This window comes from Glycine soja, chromosome 7 (genome assembly GCF_004193775.1).
Source record: "Glycine soja cultivar W05 chromosome 7, ASM419377v2, whole genome shotgun sequence".
Classification (NCBI taxonomy): Eukaryota; Viridiplantae; Streptophyta; class Magnoliopsida; order Fabales; family Fabaceae; genus Glycine; species Glycine soja.
In genome coordinates, this window is record NC_041008.1 from 42869915 (window position 1) to 42895742 (window position 25828).

At 29.3% G+C, this 25828-nt stretch overlaps 1 protein-coding gene across 1 annotated transcript; it reads right to left on the reverse strand.

The window, feature by feature from the left end:
• Positions 1 to 17411: 17411 nt before the first annotated feature.
• Positions 17412 to 19882, reverse strand: LOC114419972 (transcription factor MYB106-like). The gene is made up of 3 exons (XM_028385802.1): positions 19606 to 19882; positions 19323 to 19452; positions 17412 to 18626 (listed from the first exon to the last, which is right to left on the reverse strand). The coding sequence occupies exons 1-3, from the start codon at positions 19736 to 19738 to the stop codon at positions 17621 to 17623; spliced, it is 1269 nt and encodes a 422-aa protein (XP_028241603.1). The 5' UTR covers positions 19739 to 19882; the 3' UTR covers positions 17412 to 17620.
• Between the last annotated feature and the right edge of the window lie 5946 nt (positions 19883 to 25828).

Consider the following 25828-nt stretch of genomic DNA (forward strand, 5'->3'; position numbering starts at 1 on the left):
TGAACTTTGTGTTCAGGGGAGCAGATGACTAGGTGAATTGCTTTAAGGAACCATGTGCTGAAGGACGTCGGGACACAACACTCTGATAGGATGTGACATTGGGGTATAGGGTTTTATAGACGGTCTTGTTTGAGTCGAAGTGAATTTATTATTTATTTAGAAAAGTTTTATGATGATGTTAGAAAGGTGAATGTGAGCCTGCTACCCTCTTGAAAGGCTTGTATTTAAATATGTTTTATAAACTTGAATTAAGTTTAATTTTTTTTAATTATTTCTTTTATTATTAGTACATACATGTGTGGGGTAGAGGGTGTCACAAGAAACACTTTGACTCCTTTTTAATTGTTGGTTGAGTCGGAATCCTTCCTTTATTGGTGCCTACAGACTTCTTCCTATCCTTTCTAGACGTAGAAGTAGTCAAATTTACCTTCTTACCCTCTTCCATTATCAATCTCTCATCTTCTTGAACACACATGGTCATCAATTCATTAATAGACCATTTATCCTTATGTGTGTTGTAGGAGATTTTAAAGGGTGTATATTGTTGAGGTAGGGTGCACAAAATGAAATGTACCAGGAAGGATTCAGACATGGTAACTTCCAGGGTTTTCAACTGAGCCACTATGTCCCTTAAGCGCATGATATGTTCACGCACACCCCTCGTTCCAATAAGCTTAATGGAAGAGAATTGCATGATGAGTGTGCTAGCAAGCGACTTCTCAGAGGTCGTAAACTGTTCATCAATGGCTTTCAACAGATCTCTTACCTTATCATGTTGGTCAACTGAACCTCGGATACTAGCAGATATGTTGGTTTTTATGAACATAACGAAGAGACGATTAGATCTCTCCCACTTTTCATAAAGGTCAACAACATCATGTTCGCTAGTTTTAGTAATAGCCAGTGGCTCATCCTTCCTTATAGCATAGTCAATATCCATCCAGCCCAAATGAAGGAGAACTCTTTCCTTCCAAACCTTATAATTATCACCTTTCAATATGGGAAGGTCACAAGAAATATTCATAGATTGTGAAACTGCAAACAAACACACATGCTCATTAAGAAAATTTGAGACTAAACAAATGTCATGTTTTGCCAATGCAAATCATGTCTCAATATATGAATCTAGTGACACAAAACTTGCTTGTGGGCTAAATTCCTACTCAATTAGATTCATCATACAATTTTATGATACAACTATTAAATCATGTTCTTTCCCTTAATTCCTTAGGGTAAATTAAGAAATATAATTTAATATTTTATCCTAGTTAATCATACAAATACAACAAAATTCCTGTGGGTAGATTTCATCACATTACATATGATTAATCACAATTAATATTTCTAATGTGATTATAAATTTAGCATATAATTTTACTCAATTAAAGATGTTGTGCCTATTCTCTAATTTAATAAAATTATATTAATCACTTAACATTCAAAAATAATCTTTGCATAACATACTTAATAATGCAAACGTGCTCAATATTAAATCACAAAAATTACATGTATACCAATTCAAAATAACATTACACGTATATTCATTCAACATGTAATAAACTTTAAAGGATTAAATCCAATACATATCAGTATTTAACATAATATTGCACGTTCAGCATAACTTAGAGACACACAATTTTAAATAGTTTGTGCATAAATGATTTATCCTTAAGAAGTTATAAATATACATGAACTGCACCTAATAAACAATTAAATCGCAATAGCTTAGCGGCAAAGGGAGTCATTTCATGCTGCAGGGCAAGGGTTCAAGACCAGCCCATCTTCGCACATCTTCATCTACCAAATGTAAATATACATATACTGATCTAAACATGTCAATCAATTTAAATGGCATATTCAGATCGAACAGCGGAAATTAAATATTAAGAGCGTACCTCCAGCCATTGTAAATCGAACGCGAAGCGGCACACACATGAACCTGAAAGGCAGTTTTGTTCTTCCAGACCCTTACTCACTCTGAATAGAGAAGTGAGTTTAGTGATACAAAACTGAGAGCACTCCATCCTATTTATAGAGTCTGTCACAGAGCTCAACGTGTTATCAGAACGTAAGATAAAAATTATCAGTATGTGAGATAAAGGATGAGTACGTGATTTATTACTGAGGGTGATTGCAAATATGTTGCAAAGATATGAGTTAAATGTAAATAAAAAATGGACCAAATTCAGAAATAACAAAAATTTTCAAAATAATAAAATAAAATAAAAAAGGACGTGGAACGTGAACGTGGACTTCCAACACATATATATTTGTAACATCAAAAATTATGTTTTTAAAATATTTGTTACTTTTACTTTTTTATAATTAATTTTTAAAATAATGATCCATTTTTAAATGTAGTATAAAATTTCATTAATTGATTTATTAGAATTGATTTTATAATTAAATTAATAATATTAAACCATTTATTATATAATTTATGTGAAAATCTAAATATTTTTCTCTCTATATCTATCAATCTATTATTATTATTATTTTATTTGTATTATATATATATATATATATATATATATATATATATATATATATATAATTTATAATCTAATAAAAAAATATAAGCTTCACTTGAAGTTTTTATAGTCATTAGATCGAACACTTCACAATAATCGTTGATATAATTCTATGTAATCTAACACTAATGGATGATTATTATTTTTTAAAACAATGATTCACTATTGTTATAATTATTATTTTTATATATTTAAAATCCGAAAACTTTGATTTAAAATAATTATTTGCTTCTAAAAATTAATAATTATTTAATATATTAAATTTAATATTATGAAACGGCGGCTTATTAATTTAATAATTACTGTTTATTTTACAAAAATACTACTGTATGCATATTTTATAAAGGTTTGAAGTTTATTTTAAATTTGTGTATAAATTATTAATACACGTATATTTTAAAATTTCTTATAAAAATAAGAGATAATATAATATTAATTTAATATGAATTTTATTTAAAAATAAAATTATTAAATGGACATCTTAAACTTAGTAATAATGATTTTGAAAAGACATAAACAGGTGTATTAAAAAAGGAAAATGAAAAATTATAAGTTAATAGAAATTATATATTTTTAAGATTTTACTATTTTTATAATTATTATATTTTGCATATTTATTAAAAAAATAGTAAATAATGTAGTATTAAAAATAATATTTGTAAAATAATTTACTTTTACTTTCTTATGATTGATTTTTAAAATAATGATTATTATTAGAATTGGATTTTACAATAGCTATTGGTTTGATTTAATAAGATTTAGCATTAATAGAAATTTGATTAGTCACATTAAAATATGTTTTTAGTACTCGAGTTGATATTTTATTAAATATATTATTAGTTATGCAATCACAATAAAATATTTTTTAAAATCAGATTCGTTCATGCACAAATATTAATGTACTATCAATAACGTAGTTCTTTAATGCCCTATTAATTCAAATAATAACGTATAAATATAATCAGATTTATTTATAAAATCATTAATTTTGGAATATATTTATAAATATAATGATTAAAAACTTTCATGTACATTATAGAAAAAAATATTTTATAATTCTTTCAAACTTTGTATTAAATTAACTTTATAAAAGATATTTTTTTAATGAGTGGGTTTTGAATTTAAAAAATAAAGGGTAATAATAATAATAAACAAATTTATTTATATAATCATTAATTTTAGAGTATATTTTTAAATATAGTGAATAATAAAAAATCATGAACGCATTTAAAAAAACTGAAGGGTCACTTCTTCTTTATTAGTTTTGCTGAAGAGAAGGGTAACTTTTAATTATTCAACATAGTTTTCTTCATTATAAAATCATAATTATTTTTTCAGTGACTTTGAATATCATTTTTAGGTCAAACTAGGATTATATACAGTTTTTAGGTCTAATTAATTTTCTTATTTGAGTTTTGTAAAACTGAATAAACATTTGAATCATCAGCATAACTTTTACTTATATATTCTTTCATATAGATGTTTTAAATTGGACTAATATTTTCATTTGTTTTTTGTTTCATTTTTTGTTTAGCACTTCCTTTCCTTCATTTTGCTTTTACAATTTGAGAGAAAGGGAATCTGACGCAATATGTCTTAATTGACTTACAATAAGCAAGAAGAAAGTTTTACAACAATGAATCATCCAATAAATTTGAGGCATAATCCACTGAATTTGGTAATGGGTGAGAAGGAAAACGACACACTACGTACTTTAACGACACATAAACAACATAGCAACTTACAAAGTTACAATATCTTTTATTGTTAACAGGACATAATGGGAGCCTACTGTTGTTACAACCTTACTTCTTATTCATTATTTTTATTTTGTTATAATTTCTTTTATGTAATTCACTTAACACAATTTTTTTTATAATTTTAAATAAAACAATGTCTAATTTCTTTTTTTTACTATTTCTAAGATTGTGTTTTTATTCCTTAAAAAATATATATAAATATTATATTCATTAATACAACGATGCCTAATATTTTTTAATACTATCTTTTAATTCGTTAATTGATTTTTATGTTAATTTTTTGCATCACGAATGAAAAAAAAAAATCTTCTACACATTTTGCTTTATTAGTTTAGAATGTTAATACGATATTATATTACTAAACATTTTAAAAAAAACTTTTATGTATGTTCACACTTTAAAAAAAATATACAAGTATTTAATTTGACTAAAATATATAAATATTAAAAACATATAATTTAAATAAACCCGTCGGATAGTTTAAAATCTAGTTAAGTTAATTTGTAAATGCTTTATAATTTGATATTTGATTATCTTTAAATATTTTCTTAATTAAACTATATACTGTATTTATCATCAATGTTAGTTTTATAATAACATGTATATGTGTTTAACTAGTTTGTCTAACAAACATGTAAATTATATTTCAATTTTAAAGTTAAAATTGCAAGTAATAAGTATGGTGGGAAAACACACACATACATAAAATACGTGTGTGCCCAACTAATAAAAAGTATTATATTAAAGTTAGTATAGTAAACCACAAAATTAATTATTGACAGTGTGAGTGCTGACAAGCAGTTAGTCCCTAAATGTAAAATAATCCCTAAAACTACATTTCATCATGTTAGTTCTCTCATCAGTAGTCGTTAGTAACTATCGGTGGATAATGAACAATACCAATGTGAAATGTCATGTCGGACGTGGGTCTTTCTCACAAGTGCTTTCCACGTTGCATCCATGTCGTAGTAGGGACCAAATTAAAACATATATATATATATATATATATATATATATATATATATATATATATATATATATATATATATATATATATATATCAAAATGTGGTGGAATTTTTTTTATTTTCTTAGTTGTGTTGATGTCAGCAAAAACTAAAATGAAATATTCAATAACTAATTAAATTGAAACATTCAAGGACCAAAATGAATAATTATTTTTTAAAATATATTTTTCTTCTTCTTGCGTCCAAGTCAGAAGGGAACAAAATGAAAAATATATATATTTTTTTAAAAATTTATATAAGACTATGTAACATCTCAATTTTTACCAATTTCTATTTCTAAATTATTCAGAAATTTATACTTGAAAAACTAAAGAGAATTTGAGAATTTTGACACACACCATTGTCTTCAAATTAATCCACACGTGATTTTTAAATAATTTTAGGACCAGAGCCTAAGAATGACCAAAATGGCCCTAGGGTCATCAAATTAACTATATCTCATTTTTAGCCAAAATATAATTGCAAAAATTGTAGAAGCTTTATTTTACAGTTACAATATTAACTATAATATTAAAAATAAGTTTTGAGAATTTTTCTACAATTGCGTAGAATTTTTTTGTTGTAAAATTACCGCAAAATACTCATAATCATTCTTATAAGTCTGAGTTCATTTACTAAAATACTCATGACACTTAGAATATTAACTATAAGTCTAAATAGGATATTTTTTAAAATTATTATTATTATCAATAATTGTGTTTTTATATTATTATATAATATAAAAAATGTCGACTAATAAAAAAATCAAAGTCTGAAAGTTGACCTTTTTAAAAAATTTAAGCCTAATTTTTAATAAACAAATCAAATCAAACTAGATAACATGTTCTGATAGAACCTCACCTATTTGCCCCTCTGAACAAATCACAAATGTTTAAAATTGGACACTCCATAACACTTGCCCTGTCTTATGGTGGGTCTAGCTTGGTCTTTTTCTATAGTTGTATCTTGAAACATCATAAAAAGTTAAGGTAGAAATGTCTACAATTAAAACAAGCATTCGTGATGCTTTGATCTAGTTGGGATAGTAGTTTGGTCCCATATGTTATGGTGTCCTATCTACCTTGTTACTTGTTATGACTAAACACAACTAATAAAAAGGGTGTGGGGGGCCAATATGACTAGATTTCTTCCGTATATATTGTCTGAAAAATTTAGTGCTGAGATTTGGAGCAGTTCTACAAACGAGTGAAATAAAAATTAGTGCTGAGATTTGGAGCTACTAATATACTTACATGAGAGAAAATCACTTTTTTAATATATGTTTTCTTATGAATCAAATTATCAAAAGTTAAAAAATCAAGTGAAAAGAAATAAGATGCATGATTAACAAAATTTGTGTTTTTTTATTAAAAAATTCAACTAAAAAAAGTTGTGTCCAAAAAGTGTGTTAAGTTAGGAGGATCAAAATGAAAGCCGCGTGTATAAAGGGATTCTACCCTTCCGTTATTTTTTTTTTACCCTTTATATTTTAATTATGGTACCTCAAGCATTTATATGCCCAATAATATATACCAAACATTATTATATTATATTAACTTCCAACAGAGTTAAATGTGAAACACGGGATATTAATGATATCCACATGGGTCAAACTTAATAAACTAATTCGAATAATCAAAATAAAATGCGGTTATGTCAATGAAATTGATAAAAAATGTTTTTCAATTTCACCTGACTCGATTTGATCCATGAAATGTGAGCCCACAATATGCCTTACATATGCGAAATTGCTAACGTTATTTTTATTTTTCTTTTTTAAATAAAGTTATGCCAGGTTTAACATATAAGCGCGATGTGTTATTAAGAATATATATAGTAATGTTTCGGGAATATAGTGCTACTCAGGTAAATATATCCACGTTACTTGATATTTTTACTATTTAATTTTTGAGTTTTCTAAAATTCTTTTTCTACCCAATAGATGGGAGATTAATTTTTAGATACAATTAATCAGACGTTAAAGGGAAAACTCCTTATAACAATATTATTTTTCATTTATATATAAATCTCAGGATATCTAACTGAAGACCACACGTGTCAAAAGGATTTAAGTCCATGCTTCTACTCAAACAAACACATGTATGATAAATTTCACTATATCTATTTAGTACTATTGGTTCTACCCCTCCCTTATTTTTTTCACACCTATATTTTTATTATTGTACTTCAAACATTTACATCCTCGTTAATATACACCAAATATCATTTATGATTTTAACATGTGTGCGTGTCCAACAGAGCTAAAAAAGTAAAAAATTAAGTAAAATATTAATGAATCAAAATGAGTCAAACGTCAATACTCTATGAACTAGTTGATATAACCACATAAAATGTATGGGTTGTGTCAAAAAAATTGAAATAAAAATATTTTAACTTACCAAAATGTTAACAATACAATATCTAATATACTCATTTCAACACATTATTTATTATTTGTTAAAATTTATTAAAAATTATATATTTTAGTGAGTTTCACTTCTTATTTAATGAGTTTCTCATGATTTAAAATTGAAATAAAAAATATTTTAATTTAGAAAGACTAACAGCACACTACTATAACACACTCTTTTATCATTACTCTTTTATTATTGTTGGCTGAAATTTATTAAAAATCATAATTTTTCAAGTTTCACTTCTTATGTATTAAGTCTCTCTTATGATTTGAAAGGTGCTTCCTGTTGTTAGCCATCTTTGTTATGGTAACTTGGTTGCTTTGTATTAATTTTTTGGGTATTCTTACAACAACAACAATGCCTTATCCCATTAGGTGGGGTCGGCTACATGGATCAACTTTCGCTGTTCTATCAAGTACCATACTTCTATCCAAATCATTAAGTTCGAGATCCTTTTTGATGGTATTCTTACACCACTCATTTATAATATATCTCGTTTATTGGCTGAAAAAAAAAGTCTCTCTTATTATTTGATAGTTTTTAATAATTTTTTATCAATAATAAAAGTGTTATAAAGAATGTGTTAAAGATTATGTTGGTAGTATTAGAGGTAGGAATTTAAATTCAGCCTTTTGACCCTAACAACCTGTAATTTGAACCAATACAAGCTCTTCAAATTAAATACTGGCAAAAGAAAAACGATCATATTTGGCCTAACCCTAGTAATCATTATAATGTTAATTATTTTTGTTTTCTTTTGTGTGCGTGTCTTAGAAATTTATATATTAAAAATATTATATTTTTTTAATTAGGGTCAATTTGAGTAACTAACTCGATAATTGACTAAGCTAGGTCATTAAATTTTATTCCAAAAAAAAAAGTTAACTCGATTTAACCCAATTTTACACTCTGACCCAACAGACATAGGCTCAACCACCCAATTTGCCAACTCTCCTTTATAAAACTTAATATGTCATAATTTGTTTTGACCCAATTGATGGAATCAGCCTACAAGGCTACAATCCAAAAAATGATATTCAGTTCATTCTTCATGTTTACCTAAATACCATTTAACACGCAGTAATTTACGTTAAATATTAGCTCATTTTAATTCTTTTTCCCAAAAAAAATCTAACTCATTTTAATTAAATTGTTTAATATATAAAGTAATTTAAAGTTTTTAACTTTATTTTTTTAATGAAAGGATGGGGCCTAAGCTCTTAACTTTAAATAATTAATTTAAAATTCATATTTTTATGTTCAAAATACAAAAGTAAATAAATAAATGTGAACAAGTAGGCCAACTTGCATTGAATAACCTGCAGATCATGTATAAAATTTGACAAGACCATTGATTTAGTGATTTTTTATTATGAACTATGTACTTGCTTAACATGGAATAGGCTGGCTACCCAATATGTAGCATCATATCTATCCCAAATCCAATTCAAATTGACACCCTTCGTTGAGATAAAGAATCTTGACGTCATTAACTACATTTTTTATATAGTAGACCAACTTTGGTACTCAACTCGACCATCACGTAAAATGCAAGTGATGGTTAGTTTCTTTAATATAAAATTGACCAATCGATACCCAAAATTTGAAAATGTTTAACAAACATCCCCTTATACCTAACTAAGGAAATCGTAGAATAAAATATGTTACACGTGCAAAATAAAAATATTTTTTATTTGTAAGAATTAAAAATAAATATTGAGGATTAACACGATAATTTGTTGGGAATTTTCAATAAACCTTATAAAATACCAAATAAGTACCATAACACATTACGTCAAATTATCAAGAGATTTTAAGGAATACTTGGATCCATAGAGCTTGATTAACACGCAGCGGAATCTTACAGCGGTCACGAACAATTGGTTTAATGATCTTTTTCAACCAAATCACCTTCTTCTTTATGAGACCTTCGTTTTCTCTTCAGATGGGGAGAGGAGAAACTGTTTATTGATTTGGTGTATTGGGGACCATAATCATGCCTTAGGTTTTAAACCTATTAGGGTTCTCATTATCCCCTAATGGGCCAAACTGGTTTCCGCTCATTAAGCTCGTATCAATTTTCTGGCAATCTAATGGATTCACTTAAATAGATCACTTTATATTAAACTCATTTAAATGTAAATAACTAATATAAATGTTATAATATAATATGTAGTCCATATTAATTAATTAGGAATTATAAAATTCCTAACAATCTCCCACTTGGGCTTCATATTAACTTTAGACATTTATATCACAAAATTCTTTAGGCGCGCAACCGTATGTTATTTACTTTTAGACTCCTTTTATACAATCTGGTCCATCTCATATAGCAACAGGAAACCACTTAGTTTTCATCACAATTTAGCTTGACTAAGTCACAATGATCACCACTATTACTCATACTCGATGACATAGATCAAATATGGATAAGCGGCATGAAAATTACATACAATGTGATCTTAATCATGTCTATTTCCAACTAGTCCAAACTTTATTCTTTATAGAGATCAATCCAAAATGCAATACAAACATTGCACACAAAACGAACTCAAAATAAAATGATAAACATCAACTTTATTTCTGCGGAAAATCCAAATAACAAAATGTTTACAAACCGTAAGATATAGAACATAAGTTAGACTCCCACTAAACTAAGGTACTATCAGGAATTACACCCATATGAGCAGTGTGCTCGTGAAAAAAAAAACTTTAGTGTCATACCTTTAGTAAGTGGATCGGTTAGCATGAAATGAGTTCCTATATGTTCTATACAAATCTATATTTTCTAGATTCTTTATTTAACAACCAAATACTTTATGTCAACAAACTTTTATTTGGTTGAATCCTTAATAAGACTGCTAAGATATTGTCTCAATAAACACCTGATGGCTACTTAATGTTGGCGACAACAGGCAAACTGGTTACAATAATTTAGCAATCATAAATTCTAGTATGATGTCTCATAGCAAAATATTAACTCCACCAACATGGTTAAATGTGAATCCTTATGTAGAGTGATTGCTATTAAGACATTCTGAAAAATCGAAGTCAGAATACCCAATGATCTCTAAACTTCTAGACTTTCGATATGAAAATACGTAGTTACTTTTTCTCTTCAATTAACGCATAATGCGCTTTACTACTTCTAGTGTTACATACCAAGATTACTCATATATCACCTTAGGACTCCCTTTTCAAACTCTAAATTTTACACATGCAGATTTGGGATTCACATAATATGAGTAATTTAAACCATAGTAGTAACAACAACAATTAAAGAAGAGAACAACAAACATGCAATGCACAAATAATCTTTATGGTAAATTTCAAGACCCAAACAAGATACCTAGCGCACCATTAATCCTCAATATTTGGATTGAAAAAGACTAACTACAAGTGGTACTCTCAATGCATTAATCAAACATTGGTGATAAGTCTTGTCAAACAAAGGTTGTCTTTGGACACTCCATTGCTCACATGGAAAACTTATATGATGATTATTCCGGTTAAATAATGATTGTCTTTGAACATTTCAATATTCACATGGAAAATCACACTATTTATAATCACCACATGTTTACCATTGCAAGCATGTAATTATTCTGTCAAATTGTGTCTTTCTTTGGGCCGAGTACAATTCACATGAATTATTTCATGCAACATCCATGTAAATTCAATCAAATAAATTTACGCAACAGAGGTTACTTTGGCAACATGTTGTTTCAATCAATTTAACCAAAAATACAAGACAATTTAATAAGGACGGGTAAGCGGGCTGGCTCGCCTCGCGTAAGGCCCACCCGCATAAGTTCGTATTGGTAGCGAATCGGTCCAATCCGCCCCGCTTCTTACACGGACCAAATAAATTGGTCCGCCCCACCCCGCGGACCCCGTGGGTCAAACAGGCTGATCCGCGGGCCTAGTTTTAAAAGAATTTTAATTTTAATAAAAATATAATACAATCAAATTAAGTTTAATACAAATGTAAATAAAATCTCAATAATTAGTCAATTACATCAATAAAATAAATAGTCTTAACAAAAGAAAATTCAAGCAATAAATCTAAAATATAAAATTTGAACATCTCCAACAACAAATGATTTCATATTTGAAGTAGCTTGAGTCTTCTCCTTCTCCATATCTTCATCTTTTTTTCCTAAAACTCGAAATAATAATAAATATTAGAATAAAATCAAGTTAAGTGATTAAAAGACAATAATTATTACATATTATTTACCCTGCATATCAAATACTAGTAACCAATTTTTAGTATATATTGTCAACAAGAAGCCTAGTTCGATATTTGTTAAACACACGTGAGGAGAAAAAATATTCTTAGCCTACTACAACTACTAAATATGATATGAACTATTTTTTATAATAAAAATATATTGAAATATCTTTAAAAATATTTATTTAACAATTATTTTTGGCTTAAATGATAAGAATTGATATTTTTATTATTTATGATTTTTAGATATGAAAATGATAGATTAAAAGAGAAAAAGATCAAAAAAATATCAAAAAAAAAAATTTTTAGCAGGTTATCACTTATCTTTTTTTATCTTAATCTTTTATTTTTCTTATCTTATCCTTTTTTATCTTTATCATATTTTAATTTAAATTTTTTATTTTTATCTTTATATCTTTATCTTATCTAATATATTTCTTTATCTGTTATTTTAAAAAAAAGTTTAAAGTGAAAAAGAGAAAATCAAACCTAATATAATTGGGTAAGGATCACACAAATTAAACCTAATGCGGGCTGCGGGCAACCCGCGGACCCCGTGGGCCAAACCCGTATAGTCCGTGGGTAAAGCGAGACGGGCCCAAAAATATGATATAACCATGGACCATTTAAAAAAATTGGTCCATAACCCACACGGACCGCGGGCCCTGTGGGTCAGTCCATGGACCTGGACCCATTTACCCACCCCTACAATTTAATACAATAAATGGGAGGTATTAAAATTACACAAATTTTCTTAAAATTACACAATTTAACCAAAAGAATCATTTAAAGATACTAGAGAAAATGTTTCTTTATAGTCAATGCCTTCCTTCTAAGTAAAGCCTTCAGTAACTAGACGAGCCTTATATTTCTCGATATTACCCTTTGAATCCTTCTTAATTTTAAATATCCATTTACAACCAATAGGTTTCACACTTTCAGACAATTCGACTAGATTCCAAAATTCATTGTCATTCATAGACTTCATCTCATCCTTCATGGCATCAATCCAATTTTGAGAGTTAGAACTATGCATAGCTTGACAGAAGTTGATAGGATCATCCTCTGTTAAACCAACACCATCCTTATGTTATTGGAGAAATATAATATAATCATTTGAGATTGCACTTCTCCTCTCTCTAATGGATCTCCTTAATGACACTTCTTGAGGTTGTTGAGGTTGCTATAAAGGTATTTGAGGGAGAACCTCATTGTTGTCTTGTTCTGGAACAATGTCAATAATTTGAACATTGTCTTCTATTACTGGAGTTGTATCTTGAACAGTAATAGGTATGAGGACCTGATCATTGTAAATAACATGTTCTTCCTCAAAGACAACATTCCTTATGTTCTCTTCCTTCCCAAACTCAACTTCATCAAGAAATCTCGCATTTCCCGTCTCGAAAAAAGATCTTAAGATAGGATTGTAAAATTTATAGCCCCGAGAGCGTTCAACATAGCCAACAAAATAACAGCTAATTATTCTTGAGTCCAGCTTTCTTTCATATGGCCTATAAGGCCGTGCCTCAGCTGGACAACCCCAAATGTGCAAATGTTTAATGCTTGGCCTTTCCAAGAAGTTGTAAGAAAATGACTGCAAATGAAATTTTGTTGTCCATTCCAAGAAGTTGTAGGAAAAGGACCACAAATGTCTGTATGCACTAGTTCCAAGATATCTTTAGCTCTTTCGGTACCTAATTTCCTTATGTTTGTTGGTTTTCCCTTTATGCATTCAATACAGACCTCAAAGTCTGATAAATCCAAACGGTCAAGAATTTCATCCAACACAAGTCTCTGAATTCTTTGTTTAGAGATATGGCCCAAACGCTTATGCCATAAGGAGGCTGAATTGTCATTCAATTTTTTTGTTTTGTACCATGTGAACTTATTTGTAGTATTTCATTATAGGAACTAACAACATCAAGCATGTAAAGATTATCAATTAAAGAATCAGAACCAACCGTATTTGAATTTTGGTAGAGACTAACTTTATTATTTCCAAATGAACAAGAAAATTTAAATTTTTCCAAACTAGAAATAGAAATCAAATTCCGTCTAAAAGACAGTACAACAAAAGTCTCAAACAAATCCAAATAAAATCCAGTTTTTAAATGTAATCTAAAAGTTCCAATAGCTTCCACTGCAACCTTCTTGCCATCACCCACAAAGATGAATTTTTCATCATCACTTGGTGGTCGGCTCCACAGGCAACCCTGCATAGTCATACTTATGTGAGTAGTAGCACCAGAATCTACCTACCAAGTATCTTTAGGTACAAAAGCCAAATTAACTTCTGAACAAACTAGAGTAAGAAATTTACCTTTCTTCACACGCCATGCGGCATACTTGAGACACTCTTTCTTCATGTGTCCCGACTTCTTGTAGAAGTAACAGGCAAATTCTTCATCCTTATTTTGTTTCTTTTGCTGAGAAGTCCCTTCCGCAACACCCTTAGTCTTCTTCCTTTTCTTATTCTGAAAGGTCGAAGTCAAGTGAGCATTTTCCGTCCTATCTCTCTGCAGCCTCTCCTCCTCTTGCACACAATGAGATATAAGCTCATTGATGGATCAATTGTACTTCTGAGCGTTATAACTCACTTTGAATTGTCCAAAGTGTGCAGGAAGCGAGATCAAAACCAAGTGCACGAGCAGGTCTTCACCAAGCTCTAACTTAAGTGACTTGAGTTTTGATGCGAAATTGGACATCTCCATAATGTACTCCCTTACGTTCCCTTTGCCTTTATACTTCATGGGGATGAGTTTAGCCAAAAGGTTACTCGTCTCCGCCTTTTCATTTTTTGGCAAAGTATTGCTCAATTTCCTCAAGGAATTTATTTGCACTTTGACCCTCAGAAATAGAGCCCTGAAACGCCTTTGGAATAGAGCGCTTCATGATCATAGGGCACATTCGGTTGGACCGATCCCACTTCTCATTTTTTTTACCTCATTAGAGATTTCCAGAGTGGAAATGGGTCGTTTCCTCCTCAATGGCAAGTCCAAATCCATACAGCCAAGAACAATTTCTACGGCTTCCTTTCAGACCTTAAAATTTGTCCTATTCCAACATTGGGATAGAATTCACTTGGGCAGCATTTACAACACTGGTAATATTAACTAGAGAGAGAACAAAAATAATAACATGTTCACAAATAATCAAACAAGTCATATAAAGTATATATATAACAAGACATGCAAATATTTCACATAACAGATCCATCACAAGATACCCAACACAACATTAATTCTAGTCTTTGGACAGAGAAATTAATTTGTAATTGGTACTTTTAATGCAATGATCAAATATTGACAATTAGTTCTGACAAATAATAGCCTTTCTTTGGACCGACTATTATTCTCATGAAAAAAAACTTAATAATTTTCACATATTTATCATCGCAGGTATGCTATTATTTGGCCAAATTGTATCTTCCTTTGGGTCGAGCACAATTTGCATAAATAATTCCATACTAACATCCATGCAATTTAATTAAATCAATTTACACAATAGAGGTTACTTTGGCAACATAATGGTTCAACAAATTTAATTAAAATTACTGGACACACAATTAAATGGAAAGGATCTGTAATGATTAAATTTGTACCCAATTGTGATAGCAGTAAATGTTTGAAAAACAACATCATGGTAAACTAATTACGCACCCGAAACAAACATACCACGATACTATCACAAATTTATACTAACCACATGAATATCATAAATTATCAGTTTATCACCGTTTAAAAAAAATAGTTGGCCAAAAAATAATAAATTATTCATATAAGACAAAAGACCATTGTCTTATTACTGATTCATATAAACAAAAAATATATATATTTATGAAATTGTGCCACGTATTAAATGTCAACATTAGATACGTAGAACCTTTATCCCAAATAGAATAATATAGTTGGCCAAAAAATAATAAATTATTCATGTAAGACAAAAGACCATTGTCTTATTACTGATTCATATAAACAAAAAATATATATATTTATGAAATTGTGTCACGTATTAAATGTCAACACCAGATACGTAGAACCTTTATCTCAAATAGAATAATATGTCAGCAAATGCGACACAAACAAAAAAAATTGTACAACCCCGTAAATTAAATACATAGGCATTTTATTAATTCTAAAGAGGAGAAAAACTTTATGACTATAACACATAAATTTAGGGGTTTTACAATTTTATTGATCAAAATAGTTTCTCCCCAAAATAAAATTAGGGTTCATATAACTAAAAGAATCCAGATATAATACATATCAAACAGAGTTTTAAATCCCAATAATCTAACAGTAATGGTGGCTCTGATATCACTTGTTGGAAATTTTCAATAAACCTTATAAAATACCAAATGAGCATCATAACACATTACGTCAAATTATCAAGAGGTTTTAAGGAATACCTGAATCCATAGAGCTTGATTAACACGCAACGGAATCTTACAGCGGTCACGAACAATTGGTTTAATGATCTTTCTCAACCAAATCACCTTCTTCCTTATGGGATCTTCGTTTTCTCTTCAGATGGGAAGAGAAGAAACTGTTTATTGATTTGGTGTATTGGAGACCATAACCATGCCTTAGGTTTTAAACCTATTAGGGTTCTCATTATCCCCTAATGGGGCAAACTGATTTCCACTCATTAAGCTCATATCAATTTTCTGGCAGTTTAATAAGCTCACTTAAATAGATCACTTTATATTAAATCCATTTAAATATAAATAACTAATATAAATGTTATAATATAATATATAGAAATTATAAAATTCCTAACCCAACTCACATACTCTTTCCAAACTCGAGGTATATACATGTGTGTTTCTATAGTACTATTCAATCTAATCGGAGGACACTTTTGGTGGAATCCTCAGCATGTATATTAATTATTTTTTACGTATTCTTTAATCTATAGTATTACACAATGCAATTGTGCTTTAAAAAATGATAAATTGATATTATTCCAATTTATTTTTCTTTTTGAAGGTAATACATTAATAATAAATCTAAATTTTACAGGCAGCAGCAGAATGGTAGGGACCGGTTGTAACTCAAAGTAGATGCTAGCTCCGCCAGCTAACATAATTAATTCAAGTTCATAAATGAACAGTGACGTACAATGCTGATAATGGAAGAGCAATACGCAGGTCACTAAAAGATTCTACCAAACTTCATAAGTTCCATGTATAAATTTCACCTAGTCGCGTACCTCTAATATTTCCCTCTTTATATATATATATATATATATATATATATATATATAGAGAGAGAGAGAGAGAGAGAGAGAGAGAGAGAGAGAGAGAGTTAATGTTGATTGTAATGATTATACAGTTAATGTTGATGCTAATGATTGCTATGGTAATCGAGAGCACATAGTACATTGATTAATTAAATATTTGATTTTGCCTTCAGAAATTGACACTCCCAAGAAAACGGGTGAATCCAAATCCTAGAACAATGGTGCTAAAGCTAATTAAATATCAAGAGGGGTTACTTTAACACACTCATAACATAACGGTTAACACTTAACACCTAAAATCCATATTTTTGGACAAGAATATTATCATGGTTACATAATAATTATTATTATTGTGAGACATTAATATTTTTAGCATTTAACCTAAAGTTCCTATAGCTAACAACAGCTACACTAACTAGCTAACTACAGCTTCTTCAGAAGACAGAGGAACCAGACAAGGGATCATTCACCAAATTGAATATGTTATTCCAGTAATGCTTATTATTCTCATCGAGGTTGTTCACGTTGCAGAGGCTTCCGTCCCCGTTGATTATTGCCAGGTTGTCTGCTTCCTCCGTGCCCAAGTCATCGTTTGAGTCATACACAACCAAAGCAGCCTTACTATTATCATCATTGTCGTTATTGAGTCCTTCGAGGATGACACTGTTGGAGAGTGAGGGAGGAACAACAACATTGTTATTATTATATTTGTTCCTACTGCTGTTGTTGTCGTACGCTCTAAATGCTTCCACTGCCGCCATAATATCGTCATCTTGCATTTGCAAATTCAACATTGTGGTGGTGTTGTCTTTCATGAACACACCATCGTCGATGGTTGTCGCGAGAGGATACATGTTGTTGTTGCTGTTGTTGTTTTCATTGAAGAGTAATCCAATGTTGTTGGAGATAGGAAGCATTGTTGTTGTTGTTGTTGTTCCTGGGAAGCACAACGTGGATGTTGGAGACTCTAGAGTGTCATCAGTGGAAAGCATCATTGCATACATGCTATGCATTATCTTGGTGTTGTTTTCTTTTGTTGTTGGTTGTTGTGGCGGTTTGTTCCACGAGCTTTGCCATGCTTTGAGGATGTCGAGGCACGGTGGCAGCGAGGGTTGTTGTTGTGTTGTGATTTTGTTGAGAACAAGTCTCGCAGGTTGTGTGCTGGAGCATGATCCCAGGTTGTTCTGGACTTGCAGCTTTGATTCTCTCACGAGTCTCGCTTCGGCTTCTAGCCTGGCGCTCTCCCACTGCGCCATGTGGCTGAGGTTCGCCGCGTCCCTGGTTTGGCCACCACCGGAGCCGCCGAGTGCGTCGGTTTTCGGCTTGTGGGTGGTGGGGTCTATCCCCATTCTGGTTAGCCTCTTCTTCAGGTGTGTGTTCCAGTAGTTCTTGATTTCATTATCGGTTCTCTTGGGAAGTTGAGCTGCTATGGCTGACCATCTGTGAAAAAAAAAATTCAACAAACAACCATTAGCAATGGACATGATAATGTGTACATATTTATCTAAATACGTGTTTCATAGAGTACAAAATTTAAATATAGATCCATAAATTATAAAATAATTTTACAATATCTTCCAATCACATATTATATAAAATAATTTTAGAATATTTTTCGATCACATATTATTAGCATGTATTATGATAATTTTATATCTTATTATAATTATTTTAAAACTGATACAAATAATTATTTTTATTGTTAGTGCATTGCAGTTAAATATCAATATTTTTATATTACTTTCTAACCGCAAATCTACCCACAAATCTACTTTTATCTTGATAAGTTATGTTGACATTTAATAGAAATCTTTATTATACAACATACAGATGGAACTTTAATTATGAGGATAGAACAATATAAAAACATCTACAGAATTACTTAGTTTTGTTGTTTTGTAAATGGCATGTTGTTGGAGCCCTTTTTCTAATGGAAAACTTGCATAGCCAAAAATGAGAGCATACTAAAATTGTGCTATATGCTAGTTAGCATTCCTAGCTAGCTGGGCCATGTAATGATGTAGATATAGCAACGGTCGTTAGTTATTTTTGGTTTATGGGGTCTATGTGGTACTCAATAAATTACTGTTTCGACTTTCAACTTTCAAAAGTTTCTACTACTATTGATTTGCTCACCTGTTCCCAAGAAGGGCATGGAGTTGAATGATTGTTTGCTCCTCCTGCAAGCTGAACTTTCCTCTTTTTATGTCTGGTCGGAGGTAGTTAGTCCACCTTAGCCTACAGCTCTTCCCACATCTTTGAAGTCCTAAATATCAACAACCAAGAAACTATTAGCACACCATCTTATAAAAAGTTCCAAAAGAATGCAATGTTATCAAAATTGAACAGGTTAAGGCACTGAGTCAGTACACCAGTTAAAAGTAAAGAAACTAAATATTGTGCAATAGTGGAATGTTACCAGCTTTGGCAGGCAAAGCACGCCAGCTTCCGTGGCCAAACTCTTCAATGTACGCCATGAGCTTTTGGTCTTCCTCTGGAGTCCACGGCCCTTTCTTCAAGCCCTCTTTTTCACAGCATGGTGACCTACCCATTGTTTGTGGCCAATAGTGGAACGTTGAAGAAGTTAGCGGTTTTGGGAGGGTTTGGTGCAGAGAACAAGTCAAACAAAGAGTAGGAAAAGGAGACAAACTAAGCAAGTTCAAGGAGAAGGGTGTGGGAAAGCAACGTTATATATAGAGGGATAAACATTACATATCACTGTGAAAGTAGTTATGATATGCAGTACGTGCATTTGTGAGTGAGGTTTCGTATCTTAATTTTAGACACCTGCATGGTAAAGGGATAGTCAGAACAACGAGGCCTAAATATATGTTTTCCCATTTATTTTTATTTGCTTTTTTATATATAATTATTAATTATTTTGGTTGTCCCAAATTCTCATATCACTTAAGAATAGAGATCAAAGATCACTTAAAAACATTTTTTCCTTTGTATTTATTATATATATTATTATTTTATTTATAAAGTTCGTCGGTCTCTTTCCACTGATTTAAAATGCTATTTATTTTTTACCGACATCACACATTACGTGGATATATATATATATATATATATATATATATATATATATATATATATATATATATATATATATATATATATATATAACTGATATGTTGAGCTAGCTAGTTAGCTAGTATTTTTCAGAATTAATGATTAAGGGGAATCTAGAAAATTATTGATTAAAATATTTAGATCAAACTGAAACAATATATAACTATAAGGCGAAAATGAAACACATGCTCTAATTACTATTACAGATATTAAACAAATAATAGCCCCGTTAAGCAAAAATTAAAAAAATACGGGATAGATAACTTATAACTTATATCTTATATGCTTAGAGCTCTTCCTAGATATCAGATTCATTCATTGTACGAGACAATTATATTTAAATAACATATAATTGTTACAAGCACATACAATTTATTTAAAATATTAATTACAATTATATATATATATATATATATTCAAGATTTAAAAAACTTAGAGATTATTAATCAAACTAGAATAATTTTATATTAGTTAATCTACACACTTAATGATAACTTATGGCAAATAATATATCTATGGTAGTTGATTGAATTTGAAGAGTTTAACAAAATTAGCAATTGAACTTGCAAATAAATAAATTTTTTTACATAAAATGACTTCGTTTATATGATTTTCTGATATGACTTCTACTTATTTATTTTTGATAAAAAAAATTCTATTTATTTTATACTGTATTTTTTATTTTAAAATAGTTATATTCCTCTAAATAAATTAATATATACTATTTCAAATATTTTTCATCTAAAAAATTTAAAATATTATTATTTATATAAATTTTATATTAAAATATTTTCATTAAATAAAATATGATCATAAAAAGACATCTTATTGTAATTTTTTGATATAAGTTATATTTTTATGCTGACAAAAATAGTTTCTTTACTGTTTGTTATCCTAAATATATATTTTATCAATTAAATATTTTTGAATTATTTTTGTGAAAATTATTAAAATACATGTTAGAAGAAGATTTTGTCTTCCAAACAAAAAAGAATATTTTATGTTTTTTGTATAATTTAAAATCAAAAATATTTTTTAAAAAAATTATATTTATTATATGAAGAAAATATCGAGAATATAAATCCTTTATAGTTTACATTAAACTACAAATACCTAGATTCTATATGTCATGAGATAGAAATTTTGAACATGACAAAAATAGCCCAAAAAGTAATTAAAGACAGTATAATATTTAAAATTAAAGCTTAAGATAATTTTAATTAGATTTATTATGTAATTCCAAATTAAACTAATCAATAAACAAAACTCCTATTATGATGGTGTTAAACAGACCACAGCAAGGGTGGCAAGTGGGAGCTAGATGATATATATATATATATATATATCGCCACAAGAAAACTACGTGATAGGTGACACTTGACAGATATTGGGGGGTGTGGGTTAGCAGCGGAAGGATAGAGAAGAAATTTAATCAAAATAATAAAGAGAAAACTAATGAATAATAATTACGTAATATATATTAGAAAAATGTTATAATAAGTTAGCGAGACAAACATCGTTACCAATACTTTTACTTTAATTATGATAAAAATACTTTTACTTTTAATTAGAGAAACTTATCCACTATAATTAAGTTAAATATACTTCGAACTTGCCAAATAGAGCTTACTGTACATTTAAATCAATACAAGATGATAATTTTTATTTATTAATATATCTGTTAGTCACAAAATAAACTCAGTCAAATTAATGGTTCGATTCTTAAATAGTGATCATGCAATTTGATAATGAGAAGGAAAATTTGTTCCTGATTAAATGGGTTTTCAAACTACTCTGGTAAGTATTTGGTGTAGGTGAATGAAGAAGAAAATAAGATTTGCAAAAACAAAAAAAATAAAGGTTGAAAGTTATAAAAGAAAGACTCCAAATGAATGCGATAAATAAAAGTGTTAAATGAAAACGATAGGAAAACTAAAAAGGGAAGTGATAAAAGTAATGCAAGATAAAATAAGGCTAATTGATTTGGGTTAAGTGCAGTGGCGGAGGTTGATCATAATTTTTGGAGAAATATAATTATATAACTCTAAACAAAAAATAATAAGAAAATATCAACAATATTAAACTAGTCCAACAGATAACCAGCATTTGAATTAATTAACGAATATATATATAATCTTGTTAATATATATATATATATTAACAAGATTATAACTTAGAGTTGTCAATCCACAATTTTGTGGAATAATATACTAAAAGTCTAAAACAAGCATAAACACAAATTTATAGAACATAAAAAATATTTTTTTTATTGTTAATAATAATAATAATAAATGATTTCTTCACAATCAATAACTCAGTGGTAACTCAATAACTCATAACATTTCTTTCACTTGGCATGTCAAATAAATAGTAGACAATGAAGCTTTTGTTTTCCCTTCAGCATATAGTAGCTTGGATAAGTTGAGTTTTTGCTTCCCAAGAAAGCTTTATTATTAAAAAAACACTTATTATTATATTTAAATACTCCCTTTCTGGACCTAAATATAAATAACAAAAAATATATTTTTAGACTTAAAAATAAATAAATTGTAAGGACTGTAATTTGATTTAATGATATCATCCCAAAAATATCATTCAATTAATTTTGATTATAGTTCCAAGGAATGAAACTTTAGGAAAAAATATTATTTTCTAAATGTGGTTAGAAAAATTGAATGACATTAACCCACTTTTTTAATCCACATAGTTAAATTTATTTATGTTTAAGTCTCACAAGAGTATAGTTTAATTATTTATTTAGTTTTTATATTTTATAATCTTTACCTTTTAGTTTTTATATTGTCTCTTTTCATATTACTAGAAAATAAGTTTTTTACTTTGGTTATTAAGGATTTTTGACATCAATTATTAATCAATATTGAAACTATTAACATTAAAGTATCAATGTTAATATTGGTTGTTTAAAAACCAATATTTGTTTTAGCAAAAAACAATATTAGTTTTTTTACAAAAATCAATATTGTTTTCTTCTCATCAACATTGGTTTTTAGAAATATCAATGTTGTTAGTAAACAACATTGATTTTTTTAAAAATTGATATTATTTTTTTGCTAAAACAACATTATTGTTGTTGTTTACTGACAACATTGATTTTTTCTTAAAATTGATGTTGTTTTTTTGGAATTTTTTTAATATTCTATTTTTTAATTACCAACATGTAATTAATTCATATCACAACTTATCATTCAAAGTTATAAAAAAACACATAAAATAAGCCATGCACGAAAAGTTATAAACAAAGTCTATCATGCACCAAGAGTAGTTATAAACATTTATAAACAAAATATACTACAAATGTGTTCACAAAGTTCTAATGTTTCTCACAAAATATATCACCAAGACTTATAAACAAAAATTTACAAATTGATAATAGTAGAGTAGCAATGTACTTTAATTACAAACAAATCCAAAATAAAGCAAAGTTAGAAGTTACATCTAGGAATTCAAATATAATTTGAGTTCTATTAAGAAAATTTTGTACTTGTGCAAAATTCCTCCATCCATTTCCAATTTTTGCAATCTTCGTACAATGATTATAAATTATCCTACACTCTGTAGTCCCTTCCAAGTTCAGATGGGTGAATTTTACAGTCTTCATAAATGAGTACATGGTACTTGACACATCTTGAAATTAACACAAAATTCATATTAGATATGTATATGATTTTAAAATTTCACATACAGAGAAGTGCTTAATCACTCACCAAACTGTTGCAAGTCACTTTGTACTCAGTTAGCAGGACTTTAAAAGTGTTTGAGTTAGGAACTTGATGGTACAAGGAGTGCTATTTAGGGTAAACTTTTGGTTTAGAACTGCTTTTGAATATGGTGAGGAGGAAAACATTGTCAAAAGTGAGTCAAGGTCACCCGATGATTTCCAATAAGCGCATAGAACACTATGAGTTCTGTCCATCCAGCTGGGGCTCACCAGATCTTGGTTATATGTATCAAAGTGCATGTTGCTACAAGAGTGTAGCATATGTCATGTAGGCTCTTGTTCATCCTTCCATCTTACAACAAATGACTTACTGACTTCACCATAAAGTTACATTTAACAAGCAAAGTAATATAAACAAATGTGTTATATCATGTCATATTTATTTGAAAATAATGTTGAAATTTCTAACATGATCCATAACATGAACAATGTTGAACATTTCCTCTGCTTTTTTTGTTAATCTTCATCATTGTGTTAGTCATTTCCTTCCAGTTTTATTGATCTTCATCCTTCATTTCTAAACTCCATTTATAATATAAACATAACATTAAATAGATTTTGTCAAACCAGCTAAATCCACTAACTGATCCATGCACAAACTGGCTATGCACCATGCTTATCTAGGAGCTTATTCCATGCAACTAATATAATGAGGAAGAACCAGAACCATGCAAAATAGAACCTAAGTAAATCTGCAATCAAAATAGAACCTAAGTAAAATTTCTGTCAAAAAAAGGCCTGCATTGTCGAAAACAACCAGAACCAACAACCAAAACAATGTCGAATCCAACCAAAACACTGTTGAAAACAACCAAAACAACTAAAATAACTAGAACCATGAACAACAGAATGTTGGAACAAGTGGCCTCAGAATAATTAAGAAAGGGGGGAGGGGGCGTTGAATTAATTATGAATGTGTCTTGACTAATTAAAATTTATCCTTCTTAATGTTACTAGATTCAATTAGGCTTTACTACTAAGTTATGAGAAAGTAAAGAACAAAAACGATAACTTAGACAAAAGTAAAGTAGAAATAAAAAGTGCACAGCAGAAAAGTAAAGAGCGTAGGGAAGAAGAAAACAAACACAATTTTTATACTGGTTCGGCAACGACCCGTGCCTACATCCAGTCCTCAAGCAACCTCTTGAGATTTTTCTTTCCTTGTAAAAATCCTTTACAAGCAAAGAGCCACAAGGATGTACCCTCCCTTATTCTCTTTGAACAACCAAGTAGATGTACCCTCTACTTGAAGCGAACCACAAAGGATGTACCCTCCCTTGTGTTCACTATTACAACCAAGAAGCTACCCGCTTCTTACACAGAATTCTAAGATGGTTAGTTCTTTGAATTTAGTGTTTGGGCAAAGAATTCTCAGACGGTTAGTTCTTTGAATTCTTTGTTTGGGGAATCAAAAGAATTCTCAGACGGTTAGTTCTTTGAATTCTTTTGGCAAGAGGGAGAAAAGAATGAAGGAGAAGAGAAAAATAGAAGAATAGCACAATTTTCGTTTTTGCAGAATTTTCCTTTCTTCAAGGAAAGATTGAACAAAAACTCAGAATGAATTTTGGCAGAGGTTTTGCAAGAGATAAGCAGTGAAAAGTTCTGTGTAATCAGATGTCTCTCTTGAAAATGCGTGCCAAGGTCTTATATTTATAGAACCTTGATACCTTTTGAGAAAACATTTTCTTCAAAAACGTTCACTGGTAATTGATTATCATAATGATGTAATCGATTACACAATGTATTTTATGAAAAGTTGTGACTCTTCACAATTGGATTTGAATTCCAATGTTCAGATTCACTTGTAATCGATTACTAATATAGTGTA